At 41.2% G+C, this 14325-nt stretch overlaps 1 protein-coding gene across 1 annotated transcript in view; it reads right to left on the bottom strand.

The window, feature by feature from the left end:
• The window catches only part of LOC113139343 (uncharacterized), a 63244-nt gene that overhangs the window by 44406 nt on the left and 4513 nt on the right, over positions 1-14325 (bottom strand). The window contains exons 5-18 of the mRNA XM_026322485.2: positions 14276-14308; positions 13936-13989; positions 12468-12509; positions 12108-12176; positions 10618-10650; positions 10278-10331; positions 8811-8852; positions 8451-8519; positions 6797-6838; positions 6252-6320; positions 1369-1410; positions 1032-1079; positions 290-322; positions 97-144 (exon numbers count right to left, since the gene is read on the bottom strand). Of these exons, the coding sequence (XP_026178270.1) occupies positions 97-144; positions 290-322; positions 1032-1079; positions 1369-1410; positions 6252-6320; positions 6797-6838; positions 8451-8519; positions 8811-8852; positions 10278-10331; positions 10618-10650; positions 12108-12176; positions 12468-12509; positions 13936-13989; positions 14276-14308 (678 nt within the window). The remainder of the gene's footprint in view (positions 1-96; positions 145-289; positions 323-1031; positions 1080-1368; positions 1411-6251; positions 6321-6796; positions 6839-8450; positions 8520-8810; positions 8853-10277; positions 10332-10617; positions 10651-12107; positions 12177-12467; positions 12510-13935; positions 13990-14275; positions 14309-14325) is intronic.

Here is a 14325-nt window from a genome sequence, read left to right as displayed (position 1 = left end):
AACATGAAAATGAAATAAATCATGAGTTTGTACCTAAAACATGTTGTGATGTCAATGCAGACAAGAACATTTCTGACTCAGTTCAGTTTCACTTACAGTCTGGTGGATGATCTATAGAACTGCTGCTTTGAGCTAAATCTGATGCTGCAGAGACACAGAAAATGTGGACATCCATTCATTCCCATATGATCAGATTCAATGAAAAACAATGTGTGGACCAACTACAAAACACTGTGATTCTACATGCTGATGGAGATGAGATTATTTCTGACTCTTCACTTTCACTTACATTGCTCTTCAAGTCTCCTCATCTCCTCTTCCCCTGCAGAGACAGAAAATGTGGACGTCCATTCATTCCCAGGTCATTGTGTCATTTGCCAACTGAGCATTTTGTTTCATGCTACATGTTTTATATCAGAGTCTGATGCTCAGAAAATGAGAAAACGCTCAGAAATTAAAAAATTCTATTAACTAAATTAACGTTTATTGTCATTTGTGTGAAAAACAAGACCTGGTGTCCACTACAAGGGACGTGTTCTTACTCAGGAATAAAATACAGTTTGAAAAATATTTTTACTGACATGTTTCTTAATCTAAAATACTTCAGTTCTATTAAAAAAATGAAAATAATAAAACATTTAGTCTTATAGGTGTCAAGAGGATGTTTCCGTCTGTGCGTATCACCAACTCTAGAAATAATATCTGTCCTAAACTTATGGGCTGTGGATAAATCCATACCCATAAAAACACTGATCTGTTCCTGACCAGCTGAAATGAAAGCAGTGATTGACTGAACGTTTCTGCTGTCGGTCGCCTGCTGAAGAACATTTTCATTCCACTGTTGTCTGAGCTCGTCAGGAGCTGACAGACAGAAGCTGAACAGAGGTCACGTCAAAAACACCTTAGTGGGAACTGGATGGAATTAGGCTTCAGTCAGCAAACATCATCTACTGATTCTCTAGATCACTTGTCCTGTTCAGGGTCTATTCCAGTTTATACTGGGACAGTGGCTCACCTTCCCAGTTACTTACATTCAAACAGGTCTATTGGTGTCAGAGGGTCAGGAATAGGGCTGACACCTGGGAGAAAAACAACAGTGTATTAAAAACACACATGTAGATTTAATCCATGTTGAATATAATATAATAAAACTGCATCAACAACCAATAAGGAGGACTCAGCTTTTTAAGGGGGATTTAAGGGAATCTGTCAGATTTCACAGATTCAGTAAAAGTCAAAACTTATTAATTCACAACTGAGCTTCAAGATGATTCAATGAAAAACAATGTGTGGACCAACTACAAAACACTGTGATTCTACATGTTGATGGAGATGAGATTATTTCTGACTCTGTTCACTTTCACTTACGTTGACGTTGTTCTTCACGTTTCTTCTTCTCCTCCTCTTCCCCTGCAGAGACACAGAAAATGTGGACATCTATTAATTCCCATATGATCAGCCTGTTAGAGCTATTGTTGTGTTTAACTCTATATTTATGTCGTGACAGAATAATGAGCAGTTTAACTTTGATAGCAGAGTGACGTCAGATCACTTTGATGAATCAGTTGTTTTATCACCTTGAAAAACAGGTGGTGCGGCTGGGTCTTTGGTTTTTCTTACTCAGCAAACAAAATGTGAAACAGGACGCTGATACGGTTTTTGACCTCCACTCACCCCAACCGTTCGAGGCAAATGGCCGCCCAAACTGAGCCTGGTTCTGTTAAAGGGAGTTTTTCCTCTCCACTGTCATCAAGTGTTGCTCATAAGGGATTTGATGGGGTTTTTTGCCTTGAGATGATTTGTATTGTGATTTGGTGCTATACAAATAAATTGAATTGAATTCAATTATTATGAAAAGGCATGTTTGGACGACTGTCGTGAATGAGAAAGGAAAACTTCTGCATCAGATCCTCAGATGCTTGAGGATCCTCAAGATAGCATCTCCAATATGTCCAAAAAAATCTAAACAATCAAATGTTCAAGAACCCTTTTAGGATGGGTGGTAAACGGACCACTCACTTCATCCTCAGCTGTGGATAAATTTGGTAGGCTTGTGGCATCAGTAAATTGTATCTCACTTGAGAAACTGGAAATCTTTCTTGTAAGCCCAGAGAAACAGTACGAAGAAAAACCCTAAATGTCAGTTGAAGACTGCAAATTCATGCAGCTTGTATTTGGTGCTTCGTAATAGAGATGTTAGTATGCCAAATACAAATTAGCTGAGTAGTGAGCACATTACCTTGCTAAGAAATAAAAAAAAATGCTGCCTATGCAGAAGAGTACAGCGTGTCCTGGGTTGTTCATCGGGGCCTCCTCCCAGTGGGGCATCCTGAACAGATGCCCGAGCCACCTCAGCTGGCTCCTCTTGATGTGGAGGAGCAGCGGCTCTACTCTGAGCTCCTTCTGGGTGACCGAGGTCCTCACCCTATCTCTAAGGGAAAGGTAGCGAGAGACGGCATCCATCCCACTTTGAATGGTGCAGCTCTCATCTCTAGAAATTTGGCCGAGTTTATTAGCCGACCTAAAGCCTGACAATCCAGGGTGGGGACCGGGATGCAGAGACTCAGTCTAAAACGCCTCTCTGCAGTTTCCTTAGAGCCGCCGCCCCCTTCAAACCACATAGAGACTGTGTCTGCCCCTCGAACATATAAATCAAATAAATCAGAAGTTAACAGAAGAGGAGTTATTCATAAAAACCTAATAAAAATTAAGACCACTCCTCTTATTGAACAGAAAAACAGAACTGTCAAATGTGGATTATTAAATATCAGGTCTCTTTCATCTAAATCTCTGTTAGTAAATGATTTGATAACTGATCACCAAATTGACCTACTTTATCTTACTGAAACCTGGTTACAGCAGGATGAATATGTCAGTCTGAATGAATCAACCCCCCTCAGTCATAAAAATTATCATGTTCCTCGAAGCACAGGTCGAGGTGGAGGAGTAGCTGCAATCTTCCACTCAAACTTATTATTAAACTTTCATCCTCAGAACAGTTATAACTCATTTGAGAGCCTCACTCTTAGTCTCTCACATCCAAACTGGAAAACACAAAAACCAGTTCTACTTGTCATTTTGTACCGTCCACCTGTCCCTTACTCAGAGTTTTTAACTGAATTCCCTGACTTCCTGTCTGATTTAGTGCTTAGATCAGATAAAGTCATTATAGTGGGAGATTTTAACATTCATATTTCTCCTATATTGGCTTCTCTTCATTGGCTCCCTGTAAAATACAGAATAGAATTTAAAATCCTTCTTCTCACATACAAATCCCTTCATGATCAAGCTCCTTCATACCTTAAAGACCTCATAGTACCATATTATCCCAATAGACCACTTCGCTCTCAGAGTGCAGGTCTACTTGTGGTTCCCAGAGTTCTCAAAAGCAGACTGGGAGGCAGAGCCTTTAGCTATCAAGCTCCTCTCCTGTGGAACCAGCTCCCAGTCTGGGTTCAGGAGGCAGACACTCTCTGTACTTTTAAGGCTAGACTTAAAACCTTCCTCTTTGACAAAGCATATATTTAGGGCTGGCTTCAGGCAACCCTGAACCATCCCTTAGTTAGTTATGCTGCTATAGGCCTAGACTGACCGAGGACCATCGGTGCACTGAGCTCCCCTACCCTACCCTACTGGTCCCTCCAACCTGCAGTATCTATTTGTTGTTTATTGTTGCTGTTCTTTTCTCTCTGCTCTATCCACTCACCCCAACCGGTCGAGGCAGATGGCCGCCCAAACTGAGCCCGGTTCTGCTGGAGGTTTTTTTTTCCGTTAAAGGGAGTTTTTTCCTCTCCACTGTCACCAAGTGCTGCTCATAAGGGATTTGTTGGGTTTTTTTGTTTTTTGTAAAGTGCCTTGAGATGATTTGTACTGTGATTTGGTGCTATACAAATAAAACTGAATTGAATTGAATTGAATATATCTATATATAGGAAAGTATCAAATGAGAGGCCTGAGCACAGGAGAGTATCAAAAGATTTTAGGAAGACAGGTGTGATTAATGTTCTGCATGTAAGACCATGTATGGAAGAAGATGAGACATTCCTAGAAGAGCCCTAGAGACTGTTATTTTATATGGTAAGGAGTGTCTGTTATCACTGTATGTACGTAAGAAATAAATAAAGAATTGGAAATGGAGGATGGGGGAATCTGGTCATGCCCCAGAGGAAGTTGGGTGGGTTGTGGTTCCCCCAGCATTTTTAAAATAGGAATTAAGAGAAGGCAATACAGCAATATATCCAAAAAAGGGAAATTAATAGTGGTAAACAGGCATAACTTTGAGATGAAAAGAGGTGGGTCAAGGGGTGTGAATCAACCCCCATACCACAGGTATGAAAGCAGGGAGCTTGAGGAACACTGTCAGTTTACTCTAGGGTTCTCTGCACACTCTGCACACATTTTATTTTTCATTCTTTGAACCTTACTGTTGTCCTGTAGCTGTGGTAACAATTGAACTTCCCCACTGTGGGATCAATAAAGAATTATCTTATCTCACCTTGTCTGTACTGTGTTTTTATAAATAAACACCTGTGCACTTGGATTCCTAATTGGATCTCTCTCCTGTTTGTGATCCTACTGAAGAGGATATCCAGCTACACTTAGTGAGTCAGATGCAGTTATAGTTTAGTCAGACTGGCAACTTCCCAAAAGTGACATCCAGACATGACAGACCTTGTGTCTAGAGAGAGCAGTATCGAATGAAGGTTCACCTGTTCGGGGCTATCTTCTCACCAAGCTGTGTGAATTTTGCTCTGCAAACTGACAGTTAACACTATTATCTCAAATCTTTATGTCGATGACTGTCTTAAGTCTGTGGCAACAGAAGAGCAAAACTCTTAACCTTGTTAAGAATCTCAGTGCGTTGTGTGCTAAAGGAGGTTTCAAGCTGACAAAATGGCTTAGCAATAAGTAGAGGTCGACCGATATATCGACCGAGCCGATTAATCGGCCGTTTCAATTAATCGGCATCGGCCCATTTCGCTGCACATGAGGCCGATTTATATCCAGGCACATCTGCGACCAGCTAAGTGTTAGAGACGGAGCAACACACACACTGTAGCCCTGTTTACATCTTACACACACACGGCTTCAGCTAATGATGGCAGGGGAAAACCTAATCACATCGTAGCGTATTAGAATTGACGCTGACCGTCATGTGTTCAACTAATGAGAAAGTAGAAAAGTGAAATTCAGACGAATGTTCTCGCTAAAACACGCAGGATAACGTTCCTCAATAAACGTGTCTGTGCGTCCGACACACACAACACGATGCTCCCACCTCAAATACACTTTTAATGAGGAAAGTTAATGTGCACGTTTTAGCCTGAAGTTTGGTCTGAACTGTTTCTACTTTCACATGCAAATGACTTGTTGCTCATATTGTTTACACATATTCTGAGACTGTGGCCCTTTGAATTACAGCAGGGGTCTGTCAACAAACATCAGGATTGTGACAGGTACCCTGCAATAAATCAGTCCCCAATAAATGTTTAATTTAAGCAATTAAATCACTTTTTATTCCTTGTGAGATAAAGGGGGAAAATTAAAATCGGCCAAAAGAATCAATATCATATATCGGCCGCCCTGATTCTAAATATCAGCCAGAGAAAATTAACTAAATCATCTGCTCTAAAAGGATAACAGTGCCCATATGTACGAGCAGTGGGCATTAGGCTACGACCCCCCCGTCATCACCGTCACGGTGGGGGGTGGGTCAACGCTAGACGATGCGTAAAGGTGCCCCCCCCGAATCAGCATTCACACTAATGAATGAACATGCCAAGTTTGGTGGCTGTGCAATGAAAAAATTTCAGTTGGCCTCGCATCGGAGTAATGTATTTTCATTTCTGTTGGGGGCGCTGAAGAGCCATTCTTTTGAGGTCGTTTATGAAAAGTATAAAATATAACGTTTTCATACGATTCTGTTTTCTGGGCAACTTTTGGTGAGTTTTCACTCATGGTCAGGGGGTCAGACCAGCTGTTCCCCAGTAGAACCAGCCTCAGCCTCAGACTGGAATGAAAACACAGTTTAATGTAGAACTGATCCAAGCTGAAGTCAATCAACACATTAACAACCAGTAGCTCAGTGTGTTTAAGGTGGACTGAGGAGAATCTGTCATCTATTATCAACCTGACATGGAACCAGTGAGCTGACAAACATGAAAATGAAATAAAACATGACTTTGTACCTAAAACATGTTGTGATGTCAATGCTGACAAGAACATTTCTGACTCAGTTCAGTTTCACTTACAGCTTGAAGGCAGGAATTCATAACTGCTGCTGCCCCTCATGGGAGCTGGAGCTGGTTCTGCACGTCGCCCTGGACAGAAAATGTGAACATCCATTCATTCCCATATGATCAGCCTCATATGTCAAATGTCCCCTGACTGTTGGTGTCACCAACCTGCATTAACATTTCACAGCCTTTCCAAGTCTTATCTAGTCTGTCTGAACCAATATGATTCTCCTTGGATCAGTACCAACATGTGCAGAGCAACCTCAGCACCTGGGATGTCTCAGCTCAGTGTATTGAAAACACACATGTAGATTTAATCCATGTTGAATATAATATAATAAAACTGCATTAACAACCAATAAGGAGGACTCAGCTTTTTAAGGGGGATTTAAGGGAATCTGTCAGATTTCACAGATTCAGTAAAAGTCCAAACTTATTAATTCACAACTGAGCTTCAAGATGATTCAATGAAAAACAATGTGTGGACCAACTACAAAACACTGTGATTCTACATGTTGATGGAGATGAGATTATTTCTGACTCTGTTCACTTTCACTTACGTTGACGTCGTTCTTCACGTTTCTTCTTCTCCTCCTCTTCCCCTGCAGAGACAGAGAAAATGTGGACATCCATTCATTCCCATATGATCAGCCTCATAGGTCAAATGTCCCATGACTGTTGGTGTCACCAACCTGCATTAACATTTCACAGCCTTTCCAAGTCTTATCTAGTCTGTCTGAACCAATATGATTCTCCTTGGATCAGTACCAACATGTGCAGAGCAACCTCAGCACCTGGGATGTCTCAGCTCAGTGAGGAAATACAACCAGAGAAGAAGAAAAACCTGCCTCCTCCACAGTAAATAAAATCAAACCAGAGAAGAAGCAGTGTTTCCCATACATAAGCTCTACCTGGGCGGCCCACCCAGGCTGTTTCATTCAGGACCTAATTCAGGTCAGTCATCTGGACTTTATTTTAATGAATCCAGACAGTTCATGAAAACGTGGTACTAAACAAAGATTGTTCCTCATAAACTCTTCCTGCTTTATTTTCTCTTCAGTGAGGAACTGTCAAGTAACGTTCTCAGTCTGAAAACAGGGTCAAACCATAACATGATAGACCAGAGGTGGGCCCAGCCAAAATACTGCTCCACCCAGAACGCTGTTTCAATCACGCCTGTCAGTTTGTCAGTCAATTTAAACTAATGCATCCAGAGTGTAGGCGTGTGTGTGTGTGTGTGTGTGTGTGTGAGAGAGTGTGTGTGTGTGTGTGAGAGAGAGTGTGTGTGTGTGTGTGTGAGAGAGTGTGTGTGTGTGTGTGAGTGAGAGTGTGTGTGTGTGTGTGAGAGAGTGTGTGTGTGTGTGTGTGTGTGTGAGTGTGTGTGTGTGTGTGTGTGTGTGTGTGTGTGTGTGTGTGAGGGTGTGTGTGTGTGTGTGTGTGTGTGAGCACCACAAGTAAACTCTCAGCCTGTGTGTTGTGATTGTGTTTAGTTGGTAGATTGTGTGTTGGATAAGATCATCTTCAGACTGAAGAAGCTACTTGGATGAGTAGGAAAAAGTTCTGACCCAAAAACTAGAAGTCCAGCTGTCCTGACTTCTGAACCACCTCTGTCGTCCAGTCGTGGTCAAACAATGAGCCGTGTCCTTCATACGTTACTTTCCAGGCCCAGGCCTTTTCCAGTACCACTTCTTTCTTTCCTCTACACTACAAGGGGCGTGTTCTTACTCAGGAATAAAACACAGTTTGAAAAATATTTTTACTGACATGTTTCTTAATCTAAAATACTTCAGTTCTATTAAAAAAATGAAAATAATAAAACATTTAGTCTTATAGGTGTCAAGAGGATGTTTCCGTCTGTGCGTATCACCAACTCTAGAAATAATATCTGTCCTAAACTTATGGGCTGTGGATAAATCCATACCCATAAAAACACTGATCTGTTCCTGACCAGCTGAAATGAAAGCAGTGATTGACTGAACGTTTCTGCTGTCGGTCGCCTGCTGAAGAACATTTTCATTCCACTGTTGTCTGAGCTCGTCAGGAGCTGACAGACAGAAGCTGAACAGAGGTCACGTCAAAAACACCTTAGTGGGAACTGGATGGAATTAGGCTTCAGTCAGCAAACATCATCTACTGATTCTCTAGATCACTTGTCCTGTTCAGGGTCTATTCCAGTTTATACTGGGACAGTGGCTCACCTTCCCAGTTACTTACATTGAAACAGGTCTATTGATGTCAGATGGTGGCTTAGGTCATCATCACTGTCAGAGAGACAGCGAAAAACTGGAAGAAAGCAACAACAAATTATTAAAAACACACATGTAGATTTAATCCATGTTGAATATAATATAATAAAACTGCATTAACAACCAATAAGGAGGACTCAGCTTTTTAAGGGGGATTTAAGGGAATCTGTCAGATTTCACAGATTCAGTAAAAGTCAAAACTTATTAATTCACAACTGAGCTTCAAGATGATTCAATGAAAAACAATGTGTGGACCAACTACAAAACACTGTGATTCTACATGTTGATGGAGATGAGATTATTTCTGACTCTGTTCACTTTCACTTACATTGACGTTGTTCTTCACGTTTCTTCTTCTCCTCCTCTTCCCCTGCAGAGACAGAGAAAATGTGGACATCCATTCATTCCCATATGATCAGCCTCATATGTCAAATGTCCCATGACTGTTGGTGTCACCAACCTGCATTAACATTTCACAGCCTTTCCAAGTCTTATCTAGTCTGTCTGAACCAATATGATTCTCCTTGGATCAGTACCAACATGTGCAGAGCAACCTCAGCACCTGGGATGTCTCAGCTCAGTGAGGAAATACAACCAGAGAAGAAGAAAAACCTGCCTCCTCCACAGTAAATAAAATCAAACCAGAGAAGAAGCAGTGTTTCCCATACATAAGCTCTACCTGGGCGGCCCACCCAGGCTGTTTCATTCAGGACCTAATTCAGGTCAATCATCTGGACTTTATTTTAATGAATCCAGACAGTTCATGAAAACGTGGTACTAAACAAAGATTGTTCCTCATAAACTCTTCCTGCTTTATTTTCTCTTCAGTGAGGAACTGTCAAGTAACGTTCTCAGTCTGAAAACAGGGTCAAACCATAACATGATAGACCAGAGGTGGGCCCAGCCAAAATACTGCTCCACCCAGAACGCTGTTTCAATCACGCCTGTCAGTTTGTCAGTCAATTTAAACTAATGCATCCAGAGTGTAGGCGTGTGTGTGTGTGTGTGTGTGAGTGTGTGTGTGTGAGCACCACAGGTAAACTCTCAGCCTGTGTGTTGTGATTGTGTTTAGTTGGTAGATTGTGTGTTGGATAAGATCATCTTCAGACTGAAGAAGCTACTTGGATGAGTAGGAAAATGTTCTGACCCAAAAACTAGAAGTCCAGCTGTCCTGACTTCTGAACCACCTCTGTCGTCCAGTCGTGGTCAAACAATGAGCCGTGTCCTTCATACGTTACTTTCCAGGCCCAGGCCTTTTCCAGTACCACTTCTTTCTTTCCTCTACACTACAAGGGACGTGTTCTTACTCAGGAATAAAATACAGTTTGAAAAATATTTTTACTGACATGTTTCTTAATCTAAAATACTTCAGTTCTATTAAAAAATGAAAATAATAAAACATTTAGTCTTATAGGTGTCAAGAGGATGTTTCCGTCTGTGCGTATCACCAACTCTAGAAATAATATCTGTCCTAAACTTATGGGCTGTGGATAAATCCATACCCATAAAAACACTGATCTGTTCCTGACCAGCTGAAATGAAAGCAGTGATTGACTGAACGTTTCTGCTGTCGGTCGCCTGCTGAAGAACATTTTCATTCCACTGTTGTCTGAGCTCGTCAGGAGCTGACAGACAGAAGCTGAACAGAGGTCACGTCAAAAACACCTTAGTGGGAACTGGATGGAATTAGGCTTCAGTCAGCAAACATCATCTACTGATTCTCTAGATCACTTGTCCTGTTCAGGGTCTATTCCAGTTTATACTGGGACAGTGGCTCACCTTCCCAGTTACTTACATTGAGACAGGTCTATTGATGTTGGACGGAAAAACAGACTGCGGAGGCAGACAACTGGAAAAAAAACAGTGTATTAAAAACACACATGTAGATTTAATCCATGTTGAATATAATATAATAAAACTGCATCAACAACCAATAAGGAGGACTCAGCTTTTTAAGGGGGATTTAAGGGAATCTGTCAGATTTCACAGATTCAGTAAAAGTCAAAACTTATTAATTCACAACTGAGCTTCAAGATGATTCAATGAAAAACAATGTGTGGACCAACTACAAAACACTGTGATTCTACATGTTGATGGAGATGAGATTATTTCTGACTCTTTTCACTTTCACTTACATTCTTCTTCATGTCTCCTCATCCTCTCTTCCCCTGCAGAGACAGAGAAAATGTGGACATCCATTCATTCCCATATGATCAGCCTCATATGTCAAATGTCCCATGACTGTTGGTGTCACCAACCTGCATTAACATTTCACAGCCTTTCCAAGTCTTATCTAGTCTGTCTGAACCAATATGATTCTCCTTGGATCAGTACCAACATGTGCAGAGCAACCTCAGCACCTGGGATGTCTCAGCTCAGTGAGGAAATACAACCAGAGAAGAAGAAAAACCTGCCTCCTCCACAGTAAATAAAATCAAACCAGAGAAGAAGCAGTGTTTCCCATACATAAGCTCTACCTGGGCGGCCCACCCAGGCTGTTTCATTCAGGACCTAATTCAGGTCAATCATCTGGACTTTATTTTAATGAATCCAGACAGTTCATGAAAACGTGGTACTAAACAAAGATTGTTCCTCATAAACTCTTCCTGCTTTATTTTCTCTTCAGTGAGGAACTGTCAAGTAACGTTCTCAGTCTGAAAACAGGGTCAAACCATAACATGATAGACCAGAGGTGGGCCCAGCCAAAATACTGCTCCACCCAGAACGCTGTTTCAATCACGCCTGTCAGTTTGTCAGTCAATTTAAACTAATGCATCCAGAGTGTAGGGGTGTGTGTGTGTGTGTGTGTGTGTGAGTGTGTGTGTGTGTGTGTGTGTGTGTGTGTGTGTGTGTGTGAGCACCACAGGTAAACTCTCAGCCTGTGTGTTGTGATTGTGTTTAGTTGGTAGATTGTGTGTTGGATAAGATCATCTTCAGACTGAAGAAGCTACTTGGATGAGTAGGAAAATGTTCTGACCCAAAAACTAGAAGTCCAGCTGTCCTGACTTCTGAACCACCTCTGTCGTCCAGTCGTGGTCAAACAATGAGCCGTGTCCTTCATACGTTACTTTCCAGGCCCAGGCCTTTTCCAGTACCACTTCTTTCTTTCCTCTACACTACAAGGGACGTGTTCTTACTCAGGAATAAAATACAGTTTGAAAAATATTTTTACTGACATGTTTCTTAATCTAAAATACTTCAGTTCTATTAAAAAATGAAAATAATAAAACATTTAGTCTTATAGGTGTCAAGAGGATGTTTCCGTCTGTGCGTATCACCAACTCTAGAAATAATATCTGTCCTAAACTTATGGGCTGTGGATAAATCCATACCCATAAAAACACTGATCTGTTCCTGACCAGCTGAAATGAAAGCAGTGATTGACTGAACGTTTCTGCTGTCGGTCGCCTGCTGAAGAACATTTTCATTCCACTGTTGTCTGAGCTCGTCAGGAGCTGACAGACAGAAGCTGAACAGAGGTCACGTCAAAAACACCTTAGTGGGAACTGGATGGAATTAGGCTTCAGTCAGCAAACATCATCTACTGATTCTCTAGATCACTTGTCCTGTTCAGGGTCTATTCCAGTTTATACTGGGACAGTGGCTCACCTTCCCAGTTACTTACCTTGAAACAGGTGTATTGGTGTCAGATGGTGGCTTAGGTCATCATCACTGTCAGAGAGACAGCGAAAAACTGGAAGAAAGCAACAACAAATTATTAAAAACACACATGTAGATTTAATCCATGTTGAATATAATATAATAAAACTGCATTAACAACCAATAAGGAGGACTCAGCTTTTTAAGGGGGATTTAAGGGAATCTGTCAGATTTCACAGATTCAGTAAAAGTCAAAACTTATTAATTCACAACTGAGCTTCAAGATGATTCAATGAAAAACAATGTGTGGACCAACTACAAAACACTGTGATTCTACATGTTGATGGAGATGAGATTATTTCTGACTCTGTTCACTTTCACTTACATTGACGTTGTTCTTCACGTTTCTTCTTCTCCTCCTCTTCCCCTGCAGAGACAGAGAAAATGTGGACATCCATTCATTCCCATATGATCAGCCTCATATGTCAAATGTCCCATGACTGTTGGTGTCACCAACCTGCATTAACATTTCACAGCCTTTCCAAGTCTTATCTAGTCTGTCTGAACCAATATGATTCTCCTTGGATCAGTACCAACATGTGCAGAGCAACCTCAGCACCTGGGATGTCTCAGCTCAGTGAGGAAATACAACCAGAGAAGAAGAAAAACCTGCCTCCTCCACAGTAAATAAAATCAAACCAGAGAAGAAGCAGTGTTTCCCATACATAAGCTCTACCTGGGCGGCCCACCCAGGCTGTTTCATTCAGGACCTAATTCAGGTCAATCATCTGGACTTTATTTTAATGAATCCAGACAGTTCATGAAAACGTGGTACTAAACAAAGATTGTTCCTCATAAACTCTTCCTGCTTTATTTTCTCTTCAGTGAGGAACTGTCAAGTAACGTTCTCAGTCTGAAAACAGGGTCAAACCATAACATGATAGACCAGAGGTGGGCCCAGCCAAAATACTGCTCCACCCAGAACGCTGTTTCAATCACGCCTGTCAGTTTGTCAGTCAATTTAAACTAATGCATCCAGAGTGTAGGGGTGTGTGTGTGTGTGTGTGTGAGTGTGTGTGTGTGAGCACCACAGGTAAACTCTCAGCCTGTGTGTTGTGATTGTGTTTAGTTGGTAGATTGTGTGTTGGATAAGATCATCTTCAGACTGAAGAAGCTACTTGGATGAGTAGGAAAATGTTCTGACCCAAAAACTAGAAGTCCAGCTGTCCTGACTTCTGAACCACCTCTGTCGTCCAGTCGTGGTCAAACAATGAGCCGTGTCCTTCATACGTTACTTTCCAGGCCCAGGCCTTTTCCAGTACCACTTCTTTCTTTCCTCTACACTACAAGGGACGTGTTCTTACTCAGGAATAAAATACAGTTTGAAAAATATTTTTACTGACATGTTTCTTAATCTAAAATACTTCAGTTCTATTAAAAAAATGAAAATAATAAAACATTTAGTCTTATAGGTGTCAAGAGGATGTTTCCGTCTGTGCGTATCACCAACTCTAGAAATAATATCTGTCCTAAACTTATGGGCTGTGGATAAATCCATACCCATAAAAACACTGATCTGTTCCTGACCAGCTGAAATGAAAGCAGTGATTGACTGAACGTTTCTGCTGTCGGTCGCCTGCTGAAGAACATTTTCATTCCACTGTTGTCTGAGCTCGTCAGGAGCTGACAGACAGAAGCTGAACAGAGGTCACGTCAAAAACACCTTAGTGGGAACTGGATGGAATTAGGCTTCAGTCAGCAAACATCATCTACTGATTCTCTAGATCACTTGTCCTGTTCAGGGTCTATTCCAGTTTATACTGGGACAGTGGCTCACCTTCCCAGTTACTTACATTGAGACAGGTCTATTGATGTTGGACGGAAAAACAGACTGCGGAGGCAGACAACTGGAAAAAAAACAGTGTATTAAAAACACACATGTAGATTTAATCCATGTTGAATATAATATAATAAAACTGCATCAACAACCAATAAGGAGGACTCAGCTTTTTAAGGGGGATTTAAGGGAATCTGTCAGATTTCACAGATTCAGTAAAAGTCAAAACTTATTAATTCACAACTGAGCTTCAAGATGATTCAATGAAAAACAATGTGTGGACCAACTACAAAACACTGTGATTCTACATGTTGATGGAGATGAGATTATTTCTGACTCTTTTCACTTTCACTTACATTCTTCTTCATGTCTCCTCATCCTCTCTTCCCCTGCAGAGACAGAGAAA

Source organism: Mastacembelus armatus, chromosome 9, assembly GCF_900324485.2.
Source record: "Mastacembelus armatus chromosome 9, fMasArm1.2, whole genome shotgun sequence".
Lineage (NCBI taxonomy): Eukaryota > Metazoa > Chordata > Actinopteri > Synbranchiformes > Mastacembelidae > Mastacembelus > Mastacembelus armatus.
Note: the sequence above shows the minus strand (reverse complement) of the source record. Positions and strands in the feature narration are given on the sequence as shown.